Source organism: Panulirus ornatus, chromosome 43 (genome assembly GCF_036320965.1).
Source record: "Panulirus ornatus isolate Po-2019 chromosome 43, ASM3632096v1, whole genome shotgun sequence".
Lineage (NCBI taxonomy): Eukaryota > Metazoa > Arthropoda > Malacostraca > Decapoda > Palinuridae > Panulirus > Panulirus ornatus.
In genome coordinates, this window is record NC_092266.1 from 18,199,107 (window position 1) to 18,224,805 (window position 25,699).

Below are 25,699 nucleotides of genomic sequence, written 5' to 3' on the forward strand. Positions count from 1 at the left end.
CACACCTGACTTCAGCCAATCAGCCGGACCTCCATAATTCTCCAGGGTCTGCCGTAAACGACTTGGCTCCGGGTCCAACGCGAGTGAGCCTCCCACTGCGTAGGTCAGAGTGGACGCAAGTGGTCGAGGTCGTGCGATTTCATAACACGAGATGATGTTGAGATGTGTAGCGTCGCCGACAATATGACGTATTATAAGGATGGTCGTTACACTGCCCCTGCGGACCACGACGCCTTCCGCGGTCACCATCTCCACTCTTACCTTGTCTTAAAATGAATTTTTTTTGCGGGGGGGGGCAGAATCTTTATACATTTTTCCTGAGCCCCTGCGCGAGCAAAGCCTTTCCCAGCCGCGTGGATGATAATACCGGTCGACACATATTTTCCCAGCTTAATAGGCGGGTTTCCAGCAGGAGAATGTGTGTGTGTCCATTTATTTATTTCTGGGTTCCAAACACACCGCGCCTGGTCGGCAGGAGATATTTTGTCGCCATTTATTCATTGTGACACCAGTAGTACTGCCTCTCACACCAGCTGTCCATTATGATCGGAGTGTTGAGGCTGTGGGAAACAGAGATATTGCTGACGTGATTTGCACAGAGTTTACAGAAGCATTTGACACATTTGACCAATGGAGTCATGGCGCATAAAATGCGAGAGATGGGAACAGTTGGGAGAAGTTGGGAGATGGATATACAACTTCGTAACTATTGGATCACAACACGTAGTTGTAAATCATGCCATCTCCAGTGTCTCCATAGTAAAAACCACAATCCCTAAGGAACTGTAATTGCACCCATCCTGTTCCTTATTCTTATATCTGACACTGACGCAAACACGAGCCACGGTTCCATTTCATCCTTTGCAGGTGGTACAAGAGTAAGTGTGGAAATTCCATCAATAGAACATGCCAGAAGGCCACAGAAAGACAAACGGCAAGGATTTAACTAGGCAGCTGAGAATAACATGCTTTTCTATAGAGATGAATTTCAACTCTCTTATGTGGGAAATATGAAGAAATGAAAAAAAAAAAAAAAAACAATACCGGGCAGACACAGATGCTATCATAAACCAGATGAATAATGTGAAAGACCGGGGGAGTGATAATGTATGACGGCCCAACCTTCACTGAACACAACAAAACAACAGTTACCTCATGCAGGAGGATGGCAGGATGGATCCTACGGACCTTCAAGACGAGAGAAGAAAAAGCAGTAATGATATTATTCAAAGCACTAATTCTTTAACGGATAGAGAGTATTGCTGTGTTCTAACATCACCCTACAAGGTGAGCGAAATTGCAGATTTAGAAAGTGTCCAGAGATCTTTCACAGCCTACGTCGATGTGGTAAATGGAACTAAATTATTGAGAACTACTGAAAAGTCTACACTCCTTGGAGCGCAGACCGGGAAGGTTTGTCATCATCTCCACTTAGATAATCCTACAAGGTATGGTTCCCCATCTACGTTCGGAAATAACATCCTGCTGGCACGACAGACATGGAAGACTGTATAATACAATACTACCCCATAAATCCAAAGGTGCCACCATATGCAGGAAAAGAAAGAACACTTAAACACGCGGGGCACAAGACTGCAGCACTTTGCCATCTACCATCAGAAACAGCGTGGGATGCCTGGTGCAGAAGTTCCTGAGTGCACTGGACAAGTACCTACAGAGTGTGCCAGACCAGCCAGGCTGTGGGGGCTATGTAGGCATGAGGGCTACGGCTGCCACTTGCTCGCTCGACCAACGACTAAATCCAACAGCCTGGGCCCATCCCTGGCTGTTGCGGGTGAAGGCACACACACACACACACACACACCCCGAGAACTCCATGTGTCCACGAATGGCAGCTGATAGCAGCAGCTGGTGATGATGATGGTGATAGCAGCAGCAGCTGGTGATGATGGCATGTGGTAGCAGCTGGTGGTGGTGGTAATTTCGTTGCTGCCGTTCGTTCGTGTGTGTGTGTGTGTGCGTGTGTGTGTGCGTGCGTGTGTGTGTGTGTGTGTGTGTGTGTGTGTGTGTGTGTGTGTGTGTGTGTGTGTGTGTGCACTAGTGTACTGGGAGAATATATCATGGCATGGTACATGGTAAGGTCAGGTCAGAGGTCACGTTGTCATACCCGCGGGTCATGCTGTTGTGTTCTGGGAGTCGTACCATCGTGCTCAAGGGTCGTACCGTCGTGCTTAAGGGGTCGTACCGTCTCGATCTTAGCTCGCACCCTCGTCCTCAGGGTGTCGCACTCTTAATGCTCCAGGGTTCGCACCGCCGCCGTGCTCAGGGGGTTCATACCGTCGTGCTCGGCGAGATGAACCCATGTCATCAGCGTCTGTTCCCCGGGGGCTGGCGTCTGCCATTACTGGAGGAGAATATTGTTGACTTCTGTGGCGGGGGGATTATAATTGAGTCCCCCCCTACCCCTCTCCCACCCCGGGGGGCTGGCCTGGCCTGGCCTGGCCTCCCGGTAATCCCCGCCAGCCTTGGGTTAAGCTATGGTTAACGAGGGAGGCCCTCGTTATGCCATGGTTAATGGGAGCTCGTAAAGTAATGCCCTGGCAAGGTTTTATCAGAGCTTGCCGACAGATGGGGGAAAACTGCTGCTAGAAGTGGCCGGGTGGCTTAAGTTTCCGTATGCGTGGGAGGTGTTATGTAAGGGTAGGTGGTTGGGGGGGGAGGGTTGGCCAGGTCAGTGGGTGAGCCAGGTCAGACCTGTGTGGTGAATGGTGGTAAGGGAGGACCAGGTCAGTGGGTGAGCCAGGTCAGACCTGTGTGGTGAATAGTAGTAAGGGAGGACCAGGTCAATGGGTAAGCCAGGTCAGACCTATGTGGTGAATGGTGGTAAGGGAGGACCAGGTCAGTGGGTGAGCCAGGTCAGACCTGTGTGGTGAATGGTAGTAAGGGAGGACCAGGCCAGTGATGTGTGGCCTTGGGGACCTTGACCCTGCCAGACCACCCTCCCGCTTTAATCTTTTCTAAGGTCATGAGTTTCGGAGTGTTGTGCAGTGGCACTGTGTGGCCTGGAGGGAGTGGTGTGGGCCGGAGGGAGTGGAGTGGTGTGGGCCGGAGGGAATGGTGAGAGAGAGAGGATATTGGCACTTCTCAGCAAATCAGGCAACGTCGGTTCGGTTCTCCTCCCCTGGTGAATTTCCCTGGTACATCCAGGCGCACACTGGTGTATCCTGGTACACACTGGTGTATCCTGGTACACATTGGTTTATCCTGGTACACACTGGTGTATCCTGGTACACACTGGTGTATCCTGGTACACACTGGTGTATCCTGGTACACACTGGTGTATCCTGGTGCACACTGGTGTATCCTGGTGCACACTGGTGTATCCTGGTGCACACTGGTGTATCCTGGTACACCCTGGTTCATGGCACAATATGCCACGTTATGTACAGTAGTGACGCTCCTCTTCCACTTGACGTAGGTGTATGACGTGGCCAGTGTAGCGTACTCAGGATCCCCACCGTGCTCATCACCTGGGTGAGGCGAATGTTTTGAACCTCTTACTCTATGTTTTGTGATGATATCTGGTTACAGTAACTCGCGATACATTGGAACCTTCACACACACACACACACACACACACACACACACACACACACACACACACACACATATATGCCAAATAGCAGAAAGGCATCACCCGTTAAGGGTCTTGCCTTAATGGGTCTTGCCGTGGTGTTCGGTAGGTTCAACAAGGACGTTGGTAACGTAAGGTGAGAACTGTAGGTTGATGGTGAGTCGAGTCAGTCAACCTTCATAGCGTTCTCAGCGGTGGTTCAGCAGACGGCCTCACACACACGTACGTCCTCCTGTTGCACGTCTCGTGAGGTAAACCAAAGAACCCCTTACATAACTCGATCGTGTTATAAAGGTACTAAACCCCGTTTGGACGTCAGTAAGGGAACTGGATCTTCATTAAGGAATATTTAAGTAGCCGTATCCCGAGCCTTTCTTATCATTAGAGGGCTCATTGGCGCATCCATGTAACCTTTCCTCATCAGGAACCTGCGTCGTGTCAAGTGGGTGAGTTGTGTGGTGAGGTATGGTTGGTGCGGGGTAGGGTGATGTCTGCAGATGGGCGCTTTGGGTAGGTGCCATCCCACACTAACTTGCCTACTTCGTCATAGTGACAGGCAGCCACCCAAGGGCGTCCCCAGCATTTCAATACATTTGACCTAAAGATAATTTGGTTCATGGTAGCCTAGGAGTACTACGAGAAAATGAAATTTTAGCTTAAGTTTTTATAGTGTGATGGTATGGGTCAGAGCGTAGCAGGACGCGCCGGCGAGGTGTGTGTACCATCCCAACCCACGTCCTTACCCCCCACCCACCACACAGTACCTCAAAAAGCCTCCTTAACATGTGTGGTCGATTCTGTATTATCGAGTATTCCCATGCATTTAGCAGTCTCTCGGATCATTCATGGACAGATTCGAAAATACGAGAGAAATGAGAATAGAATAGAATTCTTTATGCTCGTCTACTCGTTACAGAGCTGTTGACTTGAAGGGTAAAAAGTGTGTACAAAGTTAAGGGGATCCCATTTAACGTGTGGAGGAGAACCCCAGACACATAACCGTATGGACCTTGTTGAAATGTGTGACCCTGTGCGTCGCAGGCGTTGGTAATGCCGTTATTGTCAACACCTTTGATATTTGCATATAAAAAAGGGCGCCACAAAGAGTGGCCGGGATTAAAATGGGACATGAGAGGAGCGCTTAATGTGGGGAATATTCTGGCACAGGTCAGGGGGGGTCACGCCATCGTACCCAAGGCTCGTGTCGTCGGAGTCCTTCAATTTTTGATATCACTGTTGGCTTCTCCCCTCACCCCTCGCCAGGTAACGTCAGAGACAGATCACTCTGCCAACAAGGGGGAGGAGGGGAATCCCTGCTTAGCTCTGCTTCTTAATTGTAGCGAGTGATGATACAGGAGGTCAGGATTTCCAGCCTTCCACCCACTGTACTCCCGACCTTCCTAGTCGCCGTCCGCGACACGCAAGGAGATACTGACATGTTGTTTCGAGATATTGATACTGTATCGTTATCATGTGTTGGTTGCCTGGCGGCTGTCACCGATATATTCTACGATAATGTTACTCAACACCTGTGACGGTACCACACACACACACACACACACACAGCCAAGCTTACATCCTCCACTGGAGTGTCTGGAGTTTGTCTCAAAGTGAATGATCCAAGATTATGCATCAGAATGTATAAAGAGCATTGTGTTCTTCAGTGCGAAAGACTTGACAGGGAAACGAGAAGAATTTAATGTGTGAATAAATCCCCTTAGTACGACGGTCAGTCCCTTAAGCACGACGGTACTACCCTTGAGTACGACGCTCAGACCCTTGAGTACGACGCTCGGACCCTTGAGTACGACGCTCGGACCCTTGAGCACAACGGTACGACCTTTGAGTACGACGCTCGGACCCTTGAGTACGACGCTCGGACCCTTGAGTACGACGTTCAGACCCTTGAGCACAACAGTACGACCCTTGAGTACGACGGTAAAACCCTTGAGCACAACGGTACGACCTTTGAGTACGACGGTAAAACCCTTGAGCACATCGGTGCGTCCCTTGAGTACGACGCTCTGACCCTTGAGCACGACGATACGACTCATGAACATGTTACTACGACTCTTGAGCACGACGATACGACCACTGGAGGGTAATGGGCTGGCCACTGGTGTAATGTTGTGTTCCTCTCGATAATGTCTTCTCGCACCTTCCATAAAGCATTTCCCTCGACGTGGGCGAGGCTGAATGACCAGACGACATCCCTCGCTTGTGTTCTGAAGGAGGAGTGTGTGCTTGTGAGCCTGGCGTGTGTGCTTCTCTCCTGCTCAAAAAGAATATCAAAACGTTTCCCTCTTCTTGAAGACGTATCTTAGCCCAGCCAGGAGGGGGTTGCCGTTCTAACCCTTCCAGCCAGCGTCCCGTCGCCTTAATAGTCCACCATTTCCAGAGTCTTTGAGTCTCCTCAAATCCCATATCCTTAGGCATCTTGGATCTCACAGTCCTCACCCTGATCCTCGGTATGGCTTCCGCAGAGCGAGACCTGCCTGCCGGTAATGCTCTCTCCTTCCTTGCTAATATCTGGTCATCCTCTCTGAGAGCCTTAAGGGAATCTTACGCTCTTGATATATTGAAAGCTTGTAATAGGATATGGCATCTGGGGTCTGATCTCCGAGCTCACCTGTCTTAGCTTTCTTCCCTCCCTCTGTTCTCTCATTTCTGGCCTCCTTTGTGGCCGGTCTGTGTCCTCATTTGTCGGTAGATCAACCGTGTCCCTTTCCTTTATCAGTAACGGTATCTCTCACGTACGCCGCGCCACAGATAACCTGATTCGTTCATACGCCGACGGCTCATTAGCAGCATCCCCCAACTTCTTTTCAATGTGCTCCAAATTTTGTTGCTCATTCTATGTCTCGTCACAACAGCCAACATAGAGGCTCAGATTTGGACGGGATATCTCAGTGGGCAGTCGCAGCTTAAGATATAGACGGGGGTATCCCAACGAGCAGTCACAGCTTAATAACGTTTTACATCTCTAAAACCAGATTTGTTCCGACCTCCCCTTCTCGAAACTCATTGCACCGTTCTCATCTCTTTTGGTGGCTCATTAACTCCTCCACTTAACACTGTCAACGTATTTTTCATCACCGTAACGTCGAATCTGTCTAGACGACCCCACTTGACACAGATAACATTGTCTGTCTGTCTGTACGAAACTCGTGGTGCCCTTCAGTTGCTGAAAGTTTTCCTCTTGTGCTTCGATTATACAAAGGATTGATCAGTCCTTGTTCTGGAGTACTGCTCGCACATCAGGGGAGTTTCGAGCTCCACATACTTACTCAGCAAAGTCGAATCCAAAGCGAGCCGGTCAAGGGCGTACCGTTGCTGTGTTTATTTCAGCATATCACAAAAGATCCGGAACTCTTTACCCTCTCCTGTCTTTCCAGGCAAATACAATCTGGCCCTCATTGTAGAAGGCAAGTTTTCCACTTCCTCTAAAGCCCACGGATTGTTTCCCCCTCTTCTGTCTTCACGTTTTTGTCTTTATTTCAACTTTCCGTATGTCTAGACCTGGCCTGGAGGAGGAGGACTCCTCTGCAGCTGGAACCTGCGGCACTAAGAAGACAAAAGGGAGTTTGACATAGAATCATGTGAGTGCTAGGGGTAGAGAGGGGAGGTAGATCGTGCAACTCGCTGTTGTATGTAGATGGATGGAAAGGAATTAGAGGTAGAGGGAGGGAGGCGAGGAGGGTGGAGGGGATGACCTAGGAGGAGAGACCCCGGCTGGGGCGAACTTTTGACCTGGGTGGCGCCTCAGGGGTGGTGTCAGGCCGGGAGCGACGTGTCGTGTCCCCTGCAACATTGGTGGTTCGACGGACGTCAAAGATGCAACGGCTCTCTCTCTCTCTCTCTCTCTCTCTCTCTCTCTCTCTCTCTCTCTCTCTCTCTCTCTCTCTCTCTCTCTCTCTCTCTTTTTCCTGTCAGCCCTCATCCCAGCGGACCCAGGAAGAGGGGGCTTCTCACTGTCGACACTGCTCTCTGCTTGCTGTACAGCCACTGTCAAGGGTCACTGCCGGCACTTCCGTCCGGTGTCAGCTTTTCACTGCCGTGTGCCACGGCTTCAGTTGTCATGTATCAGTATATGTTTACTTTCGCTTGACTTGCTGTGTACTTATCCTTGTAAACCAGGATACCTTCCCCTCACTTCCAGTTTACCTTTATTATGAACGAGTATACCACCCGTTCACTTCCAGTTTATAGTTTACCTTCAGTATGAACGGGTATACATCAATGTCACTTGCATCCTTCTCATTATTATCAGTCACTCTTTCTTTGTTGAGTTAGTATTCTTGAGACATTTGGATAAGGTTGTGTAGTGGGGTGGGGGGGTGACAGGGGTGAGTGTCTCATCACTCGATGTGTATTCTCGTGTTTGTTTTGCTGTACGCTATATTTCGGGAGAGGAAAAATGGACAAAAGCGTAGGTTCAAATCTTTTTGTTCTCAAATTATTTTCACCGTTGACCTGCGCCATGATGCACGCATTCACGGGCCGCCCAGGGGTCGAGCGCATAGGTTCGAATCTTGGTTGCGGTAGTCGGTCCACAGTCAACCCAGCTGTTCCTTCTTTTGGAAAATTAAAAAAAAAAAAACGAGAGGGGAGGATTTCCAGCCCCCCGCTCCCTCCTCTTTTAGTCGCCTTCTACGATACGCAGGGAATACGTGGGAAGTATTCTTTCTCCCCTATCCCCAGGGATATATATATATATATATATATATATATATATATATATATATATATATATATATATATATATATATATATATATATATATAGCGTTAATAAGATGGCCTCGCTTAGGGCTTGAGTTGCCCGTGACCTCATTAGAAAAGAAAGTCAAAAATATCGCCAGAAATCATTACTTGTAGATTAAACATACGTGTTGCAGGTTATCGCGTTATCAATGGTGTTGTTGTTGTGTCGAGATACGAGTCAGCAGCGCCGGTGTCAGGACGAGGTGTGTTGGTGTACACCGACCTGTGGCCTGTGTCGACAACTTGTGACATGGTAACGCGAAGCCTCGAAACCCCCGTGACTCGCATGGTTATATTGGAAGATGATTCACAGAAACTGTACACACACACACACACACACACACACACACACATGCACGCGCGCCCATTAGCCTTTGTCATGTCATTTTTTCTTGTTTTTGGTCGAGTGTCCCACTCATATCACCCACTGCTTTGTGTCGTGACCTTCATCTGTTTTTTTTAAGCGTCATCATCCGGCACTGAGACGTGTTCCATAGCTTCCCTCTCCCATGTGTCGCAGACGGTAGTGCGTCGATGTGGTTCTTACCGTCGGGTTTGGTCGGGTTTTGTCTGCACCACTGGGGATAGTGATGGAGTTTGGTGGCGTGGTCACACGTACCCTGAGCAAAGCGCCTCACACCTCATACTGCCTTTACGGGCGATGGATCGTCCCTCATGCTAGTACCTTCCCTCCCCTCACAGCCGTGACGCCGTTATTGCTCTGTAGGATCTTCCCGTGGATTACATATCAGGCCCTTCACCAACACTCTGGTCTGTGGAGGGGGGGTCGAAGACCTCACCAGGTATTCATCAGATATTCACCAGGCATTCCACCCACTTCATCAGCTAAAAGGTCATTTTTTCTCTCGTTGTATAGACGCATGATTCTCATCGTTGGCGTCGCCTCGAAGGAACAGTTACAGTAAGCAGTGATCACCATGATCCCTGGCGGAGATTTCACCAGTAGCTGTGTTGTGTTAATTGTCTCACGGAGGGCGCCATCAGTACAGGTACGGGATCCATTCCCTGGCCTCTCTGGAGCCGAGCGGTGCGGTCGTGGAGGCTCCCGTGACTGGCTGGTGTTCACCCAACCCTCGCTCCGCGCCACACTGCCTCGTCCCTCTTCAGCCACACAGGATAGACAAGGATAACGATGATGAGAGTATAAAGACAAAACATGAAGTATTGCACGAAAGATAAAGCGAGTGAGAAGAGAAAATTCGGGGACTAATGAGAGCCGATTACAGCTACAGGTGCGGGTAACAGTGTGGTTGCCGACGGGGCTGTGAGGGAACCACCCCGTGGGTGACCATAGTGGGAGGACGAGGGCCGTGGTCTCAATTATTCATGGTATGGGAGACAGAGGACAGTGTGAGTGGTGGGGGAAAGGAACGGAAGTACGCACAGAGAGAGAGAGAGTGTGTGTGTTTGGAGCGAAGGGTAGCAAACAAGAGAGTGAAAGCGAAGTTACTGTACGAAAATCCTGGAACATTTTTTTGGAATTAATTTCAGGGAGGGAGGGAGGAAGGGAGGTGAGTGAGGTGATGATCGTGGCCTCACGGTGGCTCGGACGGGGAGGTTGGGGTGAGGATTCTCCTGACGCTAATGACGGTCAACCAAGAGACGCAGCCGGACACTTGCCGCTGGAGGACACAGTGGATGTCGCTGAGGGTTGCGAGGGACGGGGAAGTGAGGATGAGGTGTGGCATGTGCGACGCAGAGAGGCAGGGGCGGGCGCTCCCCTCGCGGACTGGACTTGGGTACAAAAGACATGATCCCTTTACTGTCCCCTCATGAAGGATGACAGGGGGAGAGGACTGAGCCACGCAGGTGACGGGAGAAATATCATATTGATTACCGGAAGATCTGTGAAGGTTTGCCGGGATTGGTTCATCCCTGGACGGGATGCATTTATGTATATCCCGGTCAGTCATAGTGAGTAAGCAGCTCGATGCAGAGATATTGTGCTTTGATAGAATACCTGGTACGTACCTCGTCATATTGTCTTATTGGTATTGTGGTCTTGTCGGGGACATGCGCGCTGCTACCGTATCAGTAGTAAATATTGGATGTGGCAGTAGAAGGGAAGACCGATGTCGTGGAGTTTGTTGATGGCCAGGCTATCACTGTGAAGGCTGGAGGACCGCTTCTGAGCGCGTTTGTATATGTGTGTGGGTGTGTGTGTGTAATTGTGCTGGTCTGTCTGCATTTACGTACAAGTGTGTGCCAGTGTGGGTAATCATCATTTGTATACTGTGGGGAGGTAGTTTTACGCTGGTACCGGGCTGGAGAGGATCTGATCCTAAATGGCGTTTTATGTTCCCTAATGTTGGTGTGATAGTGGCAGGGTGGACCTCTACCCCGGGGGCTTCTCCCGCTCCTCTCCCCGCCGCCTCCTGGTAACGAGGTCTTGATGAGGCAAACGTACCAGCTGAACGTGTTGCCGGAGCTGATGGTGGAGGGAGTGTGGTGTGGCTAGGGAGGGACGGATGGTGATGGAGGGAGTGTAGTGTGGCTAGGGAGGGACAGATGATGGTGGAGGGAGTGTGGTGTGGCTAGGGATGGACAGATGATGACGGAGGGAGTGTAGTGTGGCTAGGGAGGGACAGATGATGGTGGAGGGAGTGTAGTGTGGCTAGGGAGGGACAGATGATGGTGGAGGGAGTGTGGTGTGGCTAGGGATGGACAGATGATGACGGAGGGAGTGTAGTGTGGCTAGGGAGGGACAGGTGATGGTGGAGGGAGTGTGGTGTGGCTAGGGAGGGACGGATGATGGTGGAGGGAGTGTGGTGTGGCTAGGGAGGAACAGATGATGGTGGAGGGAGTGTGGTGTGGCTAGGGATGGACAGATGATGACGGAGGGAGTGTAGTGTGGCTAGGGAGGGACAGGTGATGGTGGAGGCAGTGTGGTGTGGCTAGGGAGGAACAGATGATGGTGGAGGGAGTGTGGTGTGGCTAGGGAGGGACGGATGATGACGGAGGGAGTGTAGTGTGGCTAGGGAGGGACGGTTGATGGTGGAGGGAGTGTGGTGTGGCTAGGGAGGGACGGATGATGGTGGAGGGAGTGTGGTGTGGCTAGGGAGGGACAGATGATGGTGGAGGGAGTGTGGTGTGGCTAGGGAGGGACAGATGATGGTGGAGGGAGTGTTGTGTGGCTAGGGAGGGACGGATGATGGTGGAGGGAGTGTGTTGTGGCTAGGGAGGGACAGATGATGGTGGAGGGAGTGTGGTGTGGCTAGGGAGGGACAGATGATGATGGAGGGAGTGTGGTGTGGCTAGGGAGGGACAGATGATGATGGAGGGAGTGTGGTGTGGCTAGGGAGGGACAGGTGATGGTGGAGGGAGTGTGGTGTGGCTAGGGAGGGACAGATGATGATGGAGGGAGTGTGGTGTGGCTAGGGAGGGACAGATGATGATGGAGGGAGTGTGGTGTGGCTAGGGAGGGACAGATGATGGTGGAGGGAGTGTGGTGTGGCTAGGGAGGGACAGATGATGATGGAGGGAGTGTGGTATGGCTAGGGAGGGACAGATGATGTAGCACTGATGGGGTAGCCAGTGTTCACCAGTAACATGCAGACACTTCTCTCGTTGGTGGACGGCTGTTACCACGAGTGAACACGATCAAGATTCAATGTTGACTTACGTTGATGGTTTACCACAGATCTTGTGTGTCACGTCTTCTTGTTTATGTAAGTTATTCATGATATTTGTATGACGATCATTTACTGTTACTCAGTGTTCTCAGACACGCCGGACGACCTGGTAACACCTGACGTGCGTGCACGACCTCCCCGTCGTTACCAGTGTCCTCCGCCTTGCGTCCGTACCTCAGCTTCCGTCACATCAGAAGAATCTTCCTTTCTTGTGTCTGGCAGGTGTCCCTGGGCCGCCCTCCCCTCACGCCTTCCTGTCTCGGTCGTCTGTTTTGATTCATTCCTCGGACATGGCCAGGCTCTCCATCTGTACAGCCTGAGTCTTTGAACCAATTCCCTCGCTCACACGATCACAATAGCTTTTCCAGCTTTTTCTGTAATCACATTCCAGCCGTCTCGGTCTCGGCGCACCTCAACTTTCCACATTCTCTTCCCTGCTAACACGGCTGTGCGGTAGCGCTGGAAGAACCCAGGCGGTCGAACAAATGTTGTTTCGTCTTTAGTGTCAACTCGGTGATTTTCCAGACCAGTTCCCGCCTCCTAAACAGTTCTCGGTCTCCGTAGGAGCTCTCGTACCTCCTGCCCAGAGCACCATCCACACTCGCCTCGCCATGCTCCCCATATACGTTTAGGTTGTCACATCATCTGTCGTTCTTACTGCTGTATCTTGTTGCATAAATGTTTGTTCATGCTCTTCACCTTTGCTGTGTTTACTTTCCCAATGTTTATCATCAGATGTTATGTAGGTGTCCGCAACCAGTTTGGTATGAATTATCTGTACGTTGCCACCACTCCGTAGATCCCACATATATCCCACCATGGCCACGATGAACGGACTCTGTGAGACCACCACATCTTGCCGTATTCTGTTCTTAACCCACACACACACACACACACACACACACACAGTCATCCTCACCCACTCCTGACCAACTCATCCCCCCTCCCTGAAGTCTTGGTCGGAAACCCACATGACCAAGGACGTGTCACATTCTGTTTTCTATACCTTTGGTCGTGATTGACAACTGACCTTTTTTGGTTTGTTTGTTTTCAGGCACACGGCGATCGAAGAGGAGGAGGGTGATGGTGGAGAGCGTGGCGGCCTGGGCGTGGGGGCTGTCAAGCGACACCACCACCCAGCAGCTTCCTTCCGCGATGAGCTGGCCAACCACGACCCCGGCTACTTTCGGAAGGACTCCCGTACGCCGGAAGAGCGTTCCGCCAACCACGCCCCGCATGCCGCGTTGGAGGTACGCCCCGCGGGCACCACCTGCCCCGCCGCTCCCACTGACAGCGAAACTTGCCCCCCGGGGACCTCCAACACTGCCACACTCCCCAACACTCCTGGCAGCCCCAACACTGCCAGCACGTTGGACACCTGCAGCAGCATGAGTACGGCCAGAACCCCAGACACCCCGGGTAGTAGCCCTAGCGCGGCCAGAACCCCGGATGTCCCCGGTAGCCCCGGCAACGCGAGATCGAACACTGGGAAGACTGAGAGCTCTCCCACCTGTAAGTGCAGACCTTCCGTCAATGACCACTCCAGCACAGATAAGAACTGTCATGACGGGAAGTGTCAGGCGGAAGATAACCTGGCTGACGCGACTGCCAGAATTCATATCAGCAGCACTAGTCAGGGAGACGATCGGCCTGCGAGAGGTGTCGCGGGAGGCCCTCCGGCGACCAGTGACAAACCCGAGGGCGTGGTGGGGCAGCAGGAGGCTACAGCCTCGTCAGGGACCAGCACAGAACAGGAGGCACCAAAGCCACCGTTGCAGTGCGAGTTCCCGACCACGATAGCCATCCCCACGCCGACTAGCGGCGGCTGGAGCTTCACTGAACACAAGCCCGGCCGCAGCGTGTGCGAGGAGTTGCGCCAGTTGTCCAGGGTCAACTCCCTCGTAGAACGAGGCTCGTTAGCCAATATACGCTCAAATGTTGTGAACGAGAACGGACCACACGCGTGCAACCGGAACTCTAGAGCGGGGTCGTGTGCGTCCACGGGCCGCGGGACGCACATCGCACGACTCATCCAGTCCAAGAGTATGAACATGGGGGAGCGGCCCATCTACCCGAACGTGCCGTTCTCGCCTTACGGGTCCCCTTGCTCCTCCCCCAGACTACGGCGGCGGCCGCTCAAAGAGTCTCGCTGTGTCAGCATCGAGAAGAATGGAGAATACGTGCAGCTCAACCAGTACAAGCTCAAGGAAGCCATTGGCCAGGTGAGTACGCATACCCTACCAGGGTAACTACTATTCTGTACTTCCCTCACACACATTGCCTTGCGGTGAATGACTTACTATGATATACCTGTCGTAAGCAGACTTCCAAACGGAATGTAGCAGTTATCTATTTCTGTAGTTATGTCATAATGATACTAAATTGGTCGTAAAGAAAATGAATGGGGTAGTGCGTCCACACGTACAGTGCCGATGGCCTGGCCCAGATGTCGCTGGCCTCGTAAAGGACCACTTAGGGAAGTATTATGTTTACCTTACACAAGTATTCTGTGCCCGGCGGACGTATATAATCAGTCCAAACCTACGATTTCACTCTCTCTTCTGTAGAAGTTGCTCCGTAAAACCAAATCATCGCTGGGGTTAGGATTGTCCCTTGCTGCTCATGTGTTAGATATTTCTGCCTTATCAGTATATAGGAGAATGACGTAACTCGTAGATTAAGATATCGTGTGATGAGGTCACTGTGGAGGAACGTAGATGTATACAGTCACAGCCGGGTGCGTTCACGCCCCCCCCTGGGTTTCCTCTGAATAGAATGTTCCACGGCAGCGGTGCCCAGGGTGACGGCGGGAGGAACATCGAGTCGCGATAGCGCTCGTGTATCGTAGACGGCGATACCCTGCTCCTGACCCTAAACGGGTCAGGAGCAGGGGACTGGAAATCCTCCCATCTTTTGTTGAATTTAGAAAGAAGAAACAGAAGGAACCAAGCAAAGATATATATATATATATATATATATATATATATATATATATATATATATATATATATATATATATGCATAAAGCCACTGACAGACGCATTGAATCACGTAAACCAAAAGGCGTCCAAGAGACCATTTACACAATATATTAGACGTAACTTACAATTTACCGACACACTTGGTCATCTCGTGTAAAGGAAACACAACGAACTAACCGAGGGGAAGTCCAGGGGAGGGCTTCGAGGATGGGTCCTGAGATACGTGAACGTTGAGTCACAACAGTGAGAGGGTAGAGGCCCTTATTTTGCCCACCGTGGACGAACACGACGATAATGGGAGATTTCGTCACGGCCTTCAAGCTCCTGAACCAACGTGGCGATGAACACGTCCAGGCCAACCACAGGTCATGATAAGAAGTGGAGAAAGAAACTTTTTGGTAGAGACGAGGCAGGAAAGTACTTGTATAATGTCACTTGTGGATGAATGGCATAAGGTGAATGATGGAAGATACATGTGGACGGCATTTATTAGGGTAAGGAATTGTGTGACGGTGGAATAAGGTCAAGAGATGGGGGGTGGTGGGGAAGGGTAGAACTCCCTTCCCTTAAAGTTTAGTTAGGTAATAAGTGGGTAATCACACTCACACATACGGGTGATGGGGTCCAAACAGTGTAAACCTCCCTCCCCATACAGTAAAATTACGTATTTACACACAGACACACACACACACACACACACACACACGCTCATATCTGAGACCCCTTGCGCTATCATCTGTGATGATAACAGGTGACAAGACAAATGTAAACCATTCAGTCTAACTAGAAAAAGATACAATACGTACAATGATGAAACGAGAGCAGTCTGGGCAGGTCGGCCCACAGGAAATGGATACTCGCGAGTTAACACAGGTACATTGAAAACACGGAAGAGCCAGTGTGAGGCAAATGGAAGGGTAACATGACGGAATAAAACCCACGACTGACAAGTTAGGGCAACAAAGAAGTAAAGAGAACTCTTAGTAAGCAAGGGATGAGAGGAGGGGGGAATGGGGGACCAGACAGGTAATTAATCATGGAAGAACGCTTGAAAAATGTGAGTGTTTCGGGAGAGTGGTGAGAGGCCCCTGGCCAGGAGGGAGGGGGAAGAGAGAGCGTTATTCACCCTGCGGGAGTGGCCAGCGCCAGGGAGCCGGGAGGACTGTGGGATACGCCTTATCTCACGTCTGATACTCTACAAGGTTACTCTTACACACGGTGGCCAAGTGCAGCGCCCACCACACTCCGCCATACTGGCCTACACTAGGTGTGTACCACTAGCTACACCCACCACACTGGCCTACATCAGGTGTGTACCACTGGCTACACCCACCACACTCCACCATACTGGCTTACACCAGGTGTGTACCACTGGCTACACCCACCACACTGGCCTACACTAGGTGTGTACCACTAGCTACACCCACCACACTGGCCTACACTAGGTGTGTATCACTGGCTACACCCACCATGCTGGCTTGCACCGTCTGCGTACTACTGTCAACACCTACCACACCTCACCACACTGGCCCACATCAGGTCAGTAACTCTGGCTACACCCACCATACTCCACCACCTGTGTCAACCGTCTCAAGGCACCAGGTGGCATAAGACTACCACTTTTCGACCCAGGAACGCGGGCTGCTCTCCCTGTACGTGGCTGTGTACCGCCCAGCACACTACCAGCTGCCTCTCTGTGACACACCGCTAGCTGACCCTGTGTGGCACAGGAGCTTGCTTGCTGGACACGGACGACCATGACCCCACCTCCTGGTCGGGATGACATTTCATGAACTGGACAGAGATGGCTGGCCTGAATGACTTTGTTTACCTCCAGACACGGAATGGCCCGTGCACCAGCTGGGCTCGGCCCCCGCTCTTTGGACTGGGCCTGAGAACACAGCTGATGCGACATTTGTTAGTGGGCCCAGAATGGACTAGGGTGAGAATGTGGAAGGAGGCAGGTGGAGTGGGAGGAGCAGGAGAACATGGATGACAGGTGGTCATGTGGACGAGGGTGGGTGAGAGTGGTGGAGCCACACCACATGATCATCAGTTCCACCACTGATGAACAGGAGGCATGGCTGTCTGGCCTCTTGTTAAAGGTGAGGTGCCGCCCAGCCTCGGTGCCAGACCCCTGCTGGCACCGAGGCTGGGATATGCAACACACCCTGGCATCACGGCAACCCCTGCATTACACACATCCTGGCACCGTGGCCACCCCTGCAATACATGCTAGCCTCTCCCTGTAATACATCCAAGCCACTCCCTGCAACACACCCCGACACCACGACTATCCCTGCGACACCTGTCCTGCATCCATAAACACTTGTAGGAACACATGCCCCACGTTCAGGTGTTCGTGTGTCCTCAAGTGATGATGCACGTAACACTTGCTCACATACACACACACACACTCTATATGCAATATATATATATATATATATATATATATATATATATATATATATATATATATATATATATATATATATATATATATCCACATCCACGCATACACGTACATTTACATACATACATAAACATGTAGATATATACACGTCTTCATCCATTTTCGGCGCCCCCCTGACCCACTCGAAAGAGCATCGCCACCCCCTGCGACAGCGAGGAAGCCCCAGAAATCAGACGAAGAAAGGCCACATCCATACACGAGCTGCCATGTGTAATGCATCGAAACCATAGCTCGCTATCTACATCCAGGCCCCGCAGACCTCTCCATGGCTTACCCCGGACGTTTCACATGCCCTGGTTCAGGCGCACTGACCCCAGAATACAACATCATTCCAATTCATTCTATTCCATGCACGCCTTTCGCCCTCCTGCATGTTAAGGCCGCGATCGCTCAAAATCTTTTTCACTCCATCCATCAGTCTCCAGTTTGGTCTCCTGGTTATCCTTGTTCCCTCCACTTCTGACACATATATCATCTCTCTCAACCTTTCCCCACTCAATCTCTCCGTATGTCCGAACCATTTCAGCACACCCTCTTCTGCTTTCTCTACCACACACTTTTTATTACCACACGGCTCTCGTACTCTTTCATTAGTTACACGATCCGACAACTCCACACCATAGTTTGTCCTCAGACATTTCATTTCCAACGCATTCACCCTCCTCCGCACACCTCTATCCATATCCCATGCCTCGCTACCTTATGATGTTGTTGGAACTGCTGTTCCCTCAAACATGTTCGAACATTTTTGCCCTTCCAGATAACGCTCTCTGTTTCCGCAACATTCTTCATCACTCCCAGAACCTTCGCCTCCTCCTCCTCCACCCTATGACTCACACTTCCGCTTCCATATCCCACTCGCTGCCAAGTCCACGCCCAGATATATAAAACGCGTCACTTTCTCAGATTCTTTCCATTCAAACTTGCATCCCAACTAACTTGTCCCTCTACCCTGCTGAACCAAATATTCTTGCTTTTATTCATTATATATATATATATATATATATATATATATATATATATATATATATATATATATATATGTGTGTGTGTGTGTGTGTGTGTGTGTGTGTGTAAAGTATGTAAATATGATGTTCCTCTGCAGATGAATTCCCTGCTTCCCTTCCTGGTGCCCTTGCTCGTCCCTCGTCCCCCCCTCCCTTTCCTGCGGCTCCTCCAGATCGTTCTCCAAGCCTCTACGACTGCTATCATCTCCTTCGTCCTTTGCCATCCAGGTCGTCCCGTAGGTCCTCCGACGGTCGTAATCTCTCAGGTCCTTGCCGTAGCTACGGGTCGTCTTCCGGTTCCTTCCACTCCCTAGTCGTCCCACATGGTTGGTAGTCGTGCACCATTTATCCTCCCGCTGTCCCCTCCTCCTCCTCCTCCTCCTCCTCCTTAGTGGTCAATATAGCGTTCCAGATGGAGTGTTGAGGGCCTCTCACGTGGTCCCCGCCGTGGCCCAGAGTGTCCCTCTTACCCCCACAAGGAGGGGGTCAGATGGACGCGTATCGCCTTTATTGGTCACTCGTGGTCAGCCTCTCGAGTGCGGCCATAACTCAGGGATTCCTGTCCCTCCCTCTGCCCTCGCCTCCTCCCTGCCTCTCGAGAAACAAGAGTGAAGAAATAGACAGCCACAGAAGGAGAATGGGAGGAAGAATTGCCGCCATTAAGATAATACAGGAGGGTCGGTCCGAGCCAAGTTCTAGGCACTTTCCGCCTGGCAAGTTGTTATCGGCGTCTGTCAGTAACCATAATCTGACTCATCTCTCTCTCTCTCTCTCTCTCTCTCTCTCTCTCTCTCAACCTGCATTCATTTTTCGTGTCATCACACGCGTTTTCTTCCTCGATAGCCAGGTGTCAGCACTTCGTCTTTATCAGTCTCCCGTACCAGTGTGGACTATTGTGTCAGCTGATATGGATTGCATTATCAGCCGTGTGTTTCCTGTGTGGCGCCCCGCCGCTCTTCTCGCCTCGGGATCTTGCGTGTTGGTGCAAGAAACTTGAGCAAGGTGGACGCTTGCCGAAAGAGAAACCAAATTCGACAGAAAATCATGTGAATGAATGTGGGTGAATCGGTGGAAATCAGAGAGAGATGGCTTGGTAAACATGGATGGATTTGTTTGACAAGACACCAGCCGAGGAACAGGGAAACATGAGAGCTTTTTGGTCGTGCGGCCCAACCAAGGTTCAAAGAGGACCAAATGAAAGAAAACGGAAGCCCACGCCTTAATTTCTTTGAGGGACAAACTGTCAGGCAGTACATCAGGAAAGAACAATTTGAGACGACTACGAAACCGATATCCCGCCTACTGAAGAGGAGCTATACATCAGATGGCAATACCGATACAATGGGACTCGGGGATTTAAGGGGGAGCTTCGTTATAGAAAATTCATCACCGAAAATTAATTGGGAATTATGTGGGGGTTAGTCATGGCAGGTCAGGTAGGGTACCGAGTATGATATAGAATTCAGGAGGGGAAAATACAGATTTTAGAATCATACATCCTGGAGGGGGTCGTCTCGATAGTACAGATTTTTGGGATTGTTCCAATATTACAGGGTTTTGGGAGTGTCCCGATAGTACGCGGGTTTAGGTAAGAGAATGGAGCTGAACCAGAGTTACTAGTGAAGCGGGAGGATGTATGTATGTTGGAGGTGGTGTCTGGCATGGAGGAAGAGTGCTAAAAGGATACATTAGGATAAATTTTTGGGGGGGGATGTGGGGGCAGTAGACATAGGAGATGCAGTATTTGAGATAAGAGGAACAAAACTTAGAATATTACAGACAATGTAGAGGACGTAGACCCGCAGTGATTTCACTGCAAGTGGAATGTCGTCGCCAAGTGGCACTCGTTTTCATATAAGGAAATTTGGCCGCCGTGAAGACTTGAGCAGAGTCGTCATCACCAGAAGAGATGGATGAAAGGGAGAACGAAAGGTAGAGAGAAGGAAACACATGTCGAGGGCAAGAGATGGAACACGATATTAATGGAGAGTGCATCATCCCCCCAGCGGTAGCATGCCGAGGACAGCGCTCGAGCAAGCTGTGGCAGCTGAGAGCCGACGTAATGTATACAAATGCTGACGGATCAGCAGCAAATGGAAAGGAGCTGGAGCGTGTCAGGGGCCGAGGTGGGGGAACCAAAATCAGTCGTTGTCTTGAGTTTTTGGAGACGGAGTTTACGAAAGTGATGAGTCAGTTTTGTCGTGAAGGTTACGCCATAGGCCCTAGGAGGGAAGGGCGAGATACGGGTAGAGCACGACTGAAAACATCCCTGAGGTTCAGTATATAATGGGGAAAATAATAGTAGAAAGAAAACTAGTAATAGTAATTATAGGTTACGATATGTCTTAACGAACCAGAACTATTATTCAGCGAAAATGATTAGGACGCAATCAGGATGGCACAGGAAGCGAACCTTTCTCACAGATGATGCCATTGTTGTAGTAAAAGATGATTTTCGCCTCGATGAATTTGTCTGGGAATACTTGGCTCCACGTTTGGGAGAAGACTCGCGGAAAGACGGAATTCTCAGAATGTGTTCAGGAAAATTCCCGGGAACGGCGTGGCTGAGCACATTAGGAGTCAGAGGGGCGGAAAGTGAAAGGTAATGCTGCCACGTATAGCAACATGGGACCAGATGATGCCACGCTGTGATCCCCCATTTGGAAAGTGCTCAAGTAATGCTTATAGAGTCTCCAGGTTGAGCCGGAGTTGGACTGCAGGGTAAAATGAGGACATAGAATGCGCAGCAGTGGAACGCGACTCTTAAGAGAAGATGTGATGATGAAACTCATGCAGAACTCAGACTTCCCAGAGAACGTGAACTGGGAAATGGAGTTCAGTAGCCAGGACTCGGGGCGCTGGGATGAACGGTTCTATAAAATTGACGAGGAAGGAGTAAGGACATGGCGTCCTGTAACCTCAGATACAAAGCGACGGATGAGAAGAATATTTGGTGTGGGTTAATAAGAGAAGACCAAAAGTGAAGGACATTAGGCGATGTGTTGTGACGAAGATGCGGGAGACGTCCCAGCCAATCAGCCACTAGAGAACATGACTTCCCAGCCAGCCACTAATATATGACCTCCCAGCCAGCCACTAGTATATGACCTCCCAGCCAGCCACTAGTATATGACCTCCCAGCCAGCCACTAGTATATGACCTCCCAGCCAGCCACTAGTATATGACCTCCCAGCCAGCCACTAGTATATGACCTCCCAGCCAGCCACTAGTATATGACCTCCCAGCCAGCCACTAGTATATGACCTCCCAGCCAGCCACTAGTATATGAGAGGAATGGGAGAGTAATAAACGACTGTCGTAGGATGAGAACGGAGGAGAAGGAGGAGGAGGAGGAAGGGACCTTGGGAAAGAATATGAGGCAGAAGACGCAACAGAACTTTTCCAGGAATTTCATCAGGAGTAAATTGTCAGGTGAGGAGCAACTAATAAATGCTTAAAGGTCTTAGAAGGAAACAGTTTTGAGTGGAAGATATAAGTTTATGCGAGGAACTGAACGACGTTATAAAGTGTTTTCACAGTGGGAGACACTGTCGGCCGAACTCCAGTGAGATGTGGTCTGGAGGGGGTCTTGGAAAGCTGAACTGATTGGGAAGTGGACACACAGAAAACTGAAGGATCTTGAGGCCATACAAGGCTCACGGCTCCAGTGTTGTGTCTCCGTACCTGCCCAGGATGGGAGCAGACACACTTGACAAGCCGCAGGAAATGCTCCAAGTTGTCGCTAGAGGGAGTGAGAATGCCAAGGGAGTGGAAGAAGGCAAACCTCTCTCTCTCTCTCTCTCTCTCTCTCTCTCTCTCTCACGCCCGCCCCCTCAGGCTTGAGACGGGCCAGCAGATTTTGGTTTCACTGGGAATGCTGTGTGGCCATATTGTGCGGTCGTCTCGTGGGAGAGGTCGGCCACACGAACACACACACACACACACACACACACACACAGGGTGCTCGCTCGGGGCCTCACAATGAGTCGTCTCTCAAGTCGTCAGCCAATATCGTGATATTTCCTGGTAGTGTGACCCCACGAGCTGTCGGGTAAATAGCCTCGTATGTCGTGATAGCGTAGCCCCCTCCTCCTCCTCCTCCTCTCCCCGAGCTGAGCGTCCCTCGTCTTGTGTAGCAAATGGTCAGTTATATATCCCCCGATGGCCTGGCCGGCCCCGTGTGCCCAGACCCCAGATGGATCCGAAAATAGTCCATAGTGTGTGTGTGTGTGTATTGGAAAAGGCTGCGTCTCTCTCTCTCTCTCTCTCTCTCTCTCTCTCTCTCCTCAGTTGCTATACTGTTGTTGACGTTATTCTGGTGTGGGGAGCGAACCAAGTATAGACACCAGGGTTCCCTTACTCTGGTATGCATGTATGGTTCACTTCTGGTCAGCCATCCGTGGGGGCTTGTGTGTTGTGACCCCCCACACCCACCAACACCCAAGGAATATAGATACGGTATTATTACGTAACCGTGATCGATGGTGTCCCCACATTGAGAACTATATATATAACATTGGGCAGTTTGTGTTCCCGATATGACCCCCCGGAATATTATGGTCGGTTAATGTCCCGGGGCGGGTGCCTCGCATCTCTCCACCCTCCCCAGAAGACTTGGAAGGTTTGTCTCTTCTTCTCTTTTGGTGTCGTTACTAAAATGTCTCTCTCTCTCTCTCTCTCTCTCTCTCTCTCTCTCTCTCTCTCTCTCTCTCTCTCTCTCTCTCTCTCTTGTGTGGTGGTGGGGGGTTGTGTGACCGCCGTGATCCTCGATCATAAATGGTGAGTTTTTTTCGAGTGGTGGTGGTGTTGGTGGGAGCCCTCTACCTCTTGGTGAACCTCCGTGACGGGGGAGCCGTCGAGGTATTAGCATGTGGTGGCTGTCGGGGGCGCTGGGCTGGGCGGGATTATCATCTGTTCACGGACACACACTCCAGCCGGAACTCTCTCTCTCTCTCTCTCTCTCTCTCTCTCTCTCTCTCTCTCTCTCTCTCTCTCTCTCTCTCTCTCTCTCTCTCTCTCTCTCTCTCTCTCTTTGCATACAATAGCCCGAACGGAGAACGTCTCATGTTATGCGGGAAGGTCGTCAAGCCATCTTCGCCAGGGCCTTAGGGACGTGTGTTAAGGTGGTGGTGTCCTGTGTTGGGCGGAACTTGGGTCAGGTATGTTGATTACCAGCGGGGAAAGTCCTGATCAGGGGAGGGGATTAATCTGGTGTTGTGTGGTGGAGGCGCAGGAGGAGGAGGCTGGGCGGGGGATTATAGCTAGAATGCCGCGGATGATCTGATCAGGTGACAGGCCATTCCCAGACACCAGGCAAGGTGGTACACACCATCAGTCCTCCATCATCACGGGTTGACCTCGTCCCCTGCACCAATTCGAGGCTTGAAGAGGAAAATAGTAATGCCAGGTCATAGATGGTACTGCGGTCAGACTCCCGAAACGGAATATTAAAAAGATAGTCGTTAATAGATAATGAAAAAAAAGGTGCACGTGGATGTATGTTCTAAGTTGGACGCTACTCTGGCAACACTTTATTCCCCCTCATGCCTGATGTCACACCATCAAAACACTAGAATTTCTTTATTAGTTTTTTGGGTGTGCGATGCCACGTGCCTTCTCCTACGACTGTTGGGTCTCGCTGTTTCTCCACAACACACACACACACACAGTGGGAGCAAGTCTGTCATAGTGGTGTTGTGATCACATTGCCTGTGACACTGGTGAGGTTGTGGTCTTATTTCACCGTCTGCGTCGTCCTTGTGGAGAGGACGGACGCCGTGCGGCGCGTTAGCAACAGGTTGCCTGCCACCACCAGCAGGTGTAGGATGAAGGAACATTGTCGTCACTCGGTAGATACACGAAGGTATACACCAGTGCCCGCGGCCGCCACCAAAGACCAGTGCCCGAGGTAAACCACTGGTGGCAGAGACCAACACAAACGTCCACGGTCACCTCCTGTGGCCGGGGACACCCTCCAGTGCGGCCCGAGGCTGCCACCGTCGCCAGGGACCAGCAGCAGTGCCAGCAGCAGTGCCAGGGACCAGCAGCAGTGCCAAGGACCAGCAGTAGTGCCTGGGGTCTGCAGTAGTGCCCGCGGATGGTGAGTGTGTCGCCACACCGTGAGATAAGGCTGAGCTGGGGTGCACTGGTGAGTGTAGCCACTCCACAAGATAACTTTTTTTTCATATATGATTCTTTCTGTGTTTATTTTCGTCTAGTTTCTTTTTACGCATGACTAGAGAGTTTAGGATGTCTTACTTGCCTCAGCTTTTCGATTTGAGTCATCAGATCATCTTGAGGAGCGTGTGGAGAGAGGACAGTGGAGCAGCTGGGAATGACTGCAGGTAGTAGAGTGAGGCAGGGTAATGCCTGTTGGCGGACGTGCATGTAGCGTTGCGCGGTCATTGGTTGTAACACGTGATGCTGGAACGTGCCGCTGTAGTGTCCGGTCTTGGCCCGTGTTTTCGCTGTTGATTCTTGGTTGTTCATTTATGATTTGTAATAAAAAATCATTTCTCTGGTCATTTCAAAAAATATTCTTGCAAGAATTATCAAAACACACACATACACACACACACACACACACACACACACACACACACACACACACACACGTTCGCCATTTCCTGCGTGACCGAGGTAGCGTTAGGAGCAGATGACAGAGCCTTAGAGGGAAAAGGTAATACAGGAACGAAGAATTTTCAGCCACCCGCTTCCACCCCTCTCTTAATCGCCTTCTGCGACACGCAGGGAAAACGTGGGCAGTATTCTGTCTACCCCATCCCCAGGGATTTTATATATATATATATATATATATATGTGTGTGTGTGTGTGTGTGTGTTACCGGACTCCTCTTTACGAGGTGACACCGCTGGTGAAAAGTCTCCTATCACGAGACGAGGCTGTATCTTTGGGATTTTAGTCTCGTCAAAGAACGTCTCTGCAAAGCTATCCATCACTTCCCTGTTACTGGAAGCAGCGCAGCCTTGCATTAGAGTCTGATTATTGCCACGGAACTGCATTGAGTTCTTAAGAAGAGGTCCTTCCTTGCTAACATTGGGACCAGAGATTTTTCCTTTTTAGAAAGTTATTGTACGAGCGCCATACTGCCTCGTAGGTTGCCGTACAGAGATTACATCAGTGTGGACGCCCGGCCGTCATGACGGCACTGTAGGGTCAGTAAGGTCGGGCAGGCGAGACCCGGGTACTGCAGCAGCACCATGTGCT

General features: G+C 50.8%; 1 protein-coding gene across 6 annotated transcripts in view; it reads left to right on the forward strand.

Annotated features, from left to right (window-relative positions):
• Positions 1–25,699, forward strand: part of LOC139762354 (calcium/calmodulin-dependent protein kinase kinase 1-like) — a 238,194-nt gene that overhangs the window by 141,931 nt on the left and 70,564 nt on the right. For all 6 annotated transcript variants that reach the window (XM_071687105.1, XM_071687104.1, XM_071687106.1 and 3 more), the window contains one exon: positions 13,066–14,233. In XM_071687105.1, coding sequence (XP_071543206.1) covers positions 13,066–14,233 — 1,168 coding nt within the window. The remainder of the gene's footprint in view (positions 1–13,065; positions 14,234–25,699) is intronic.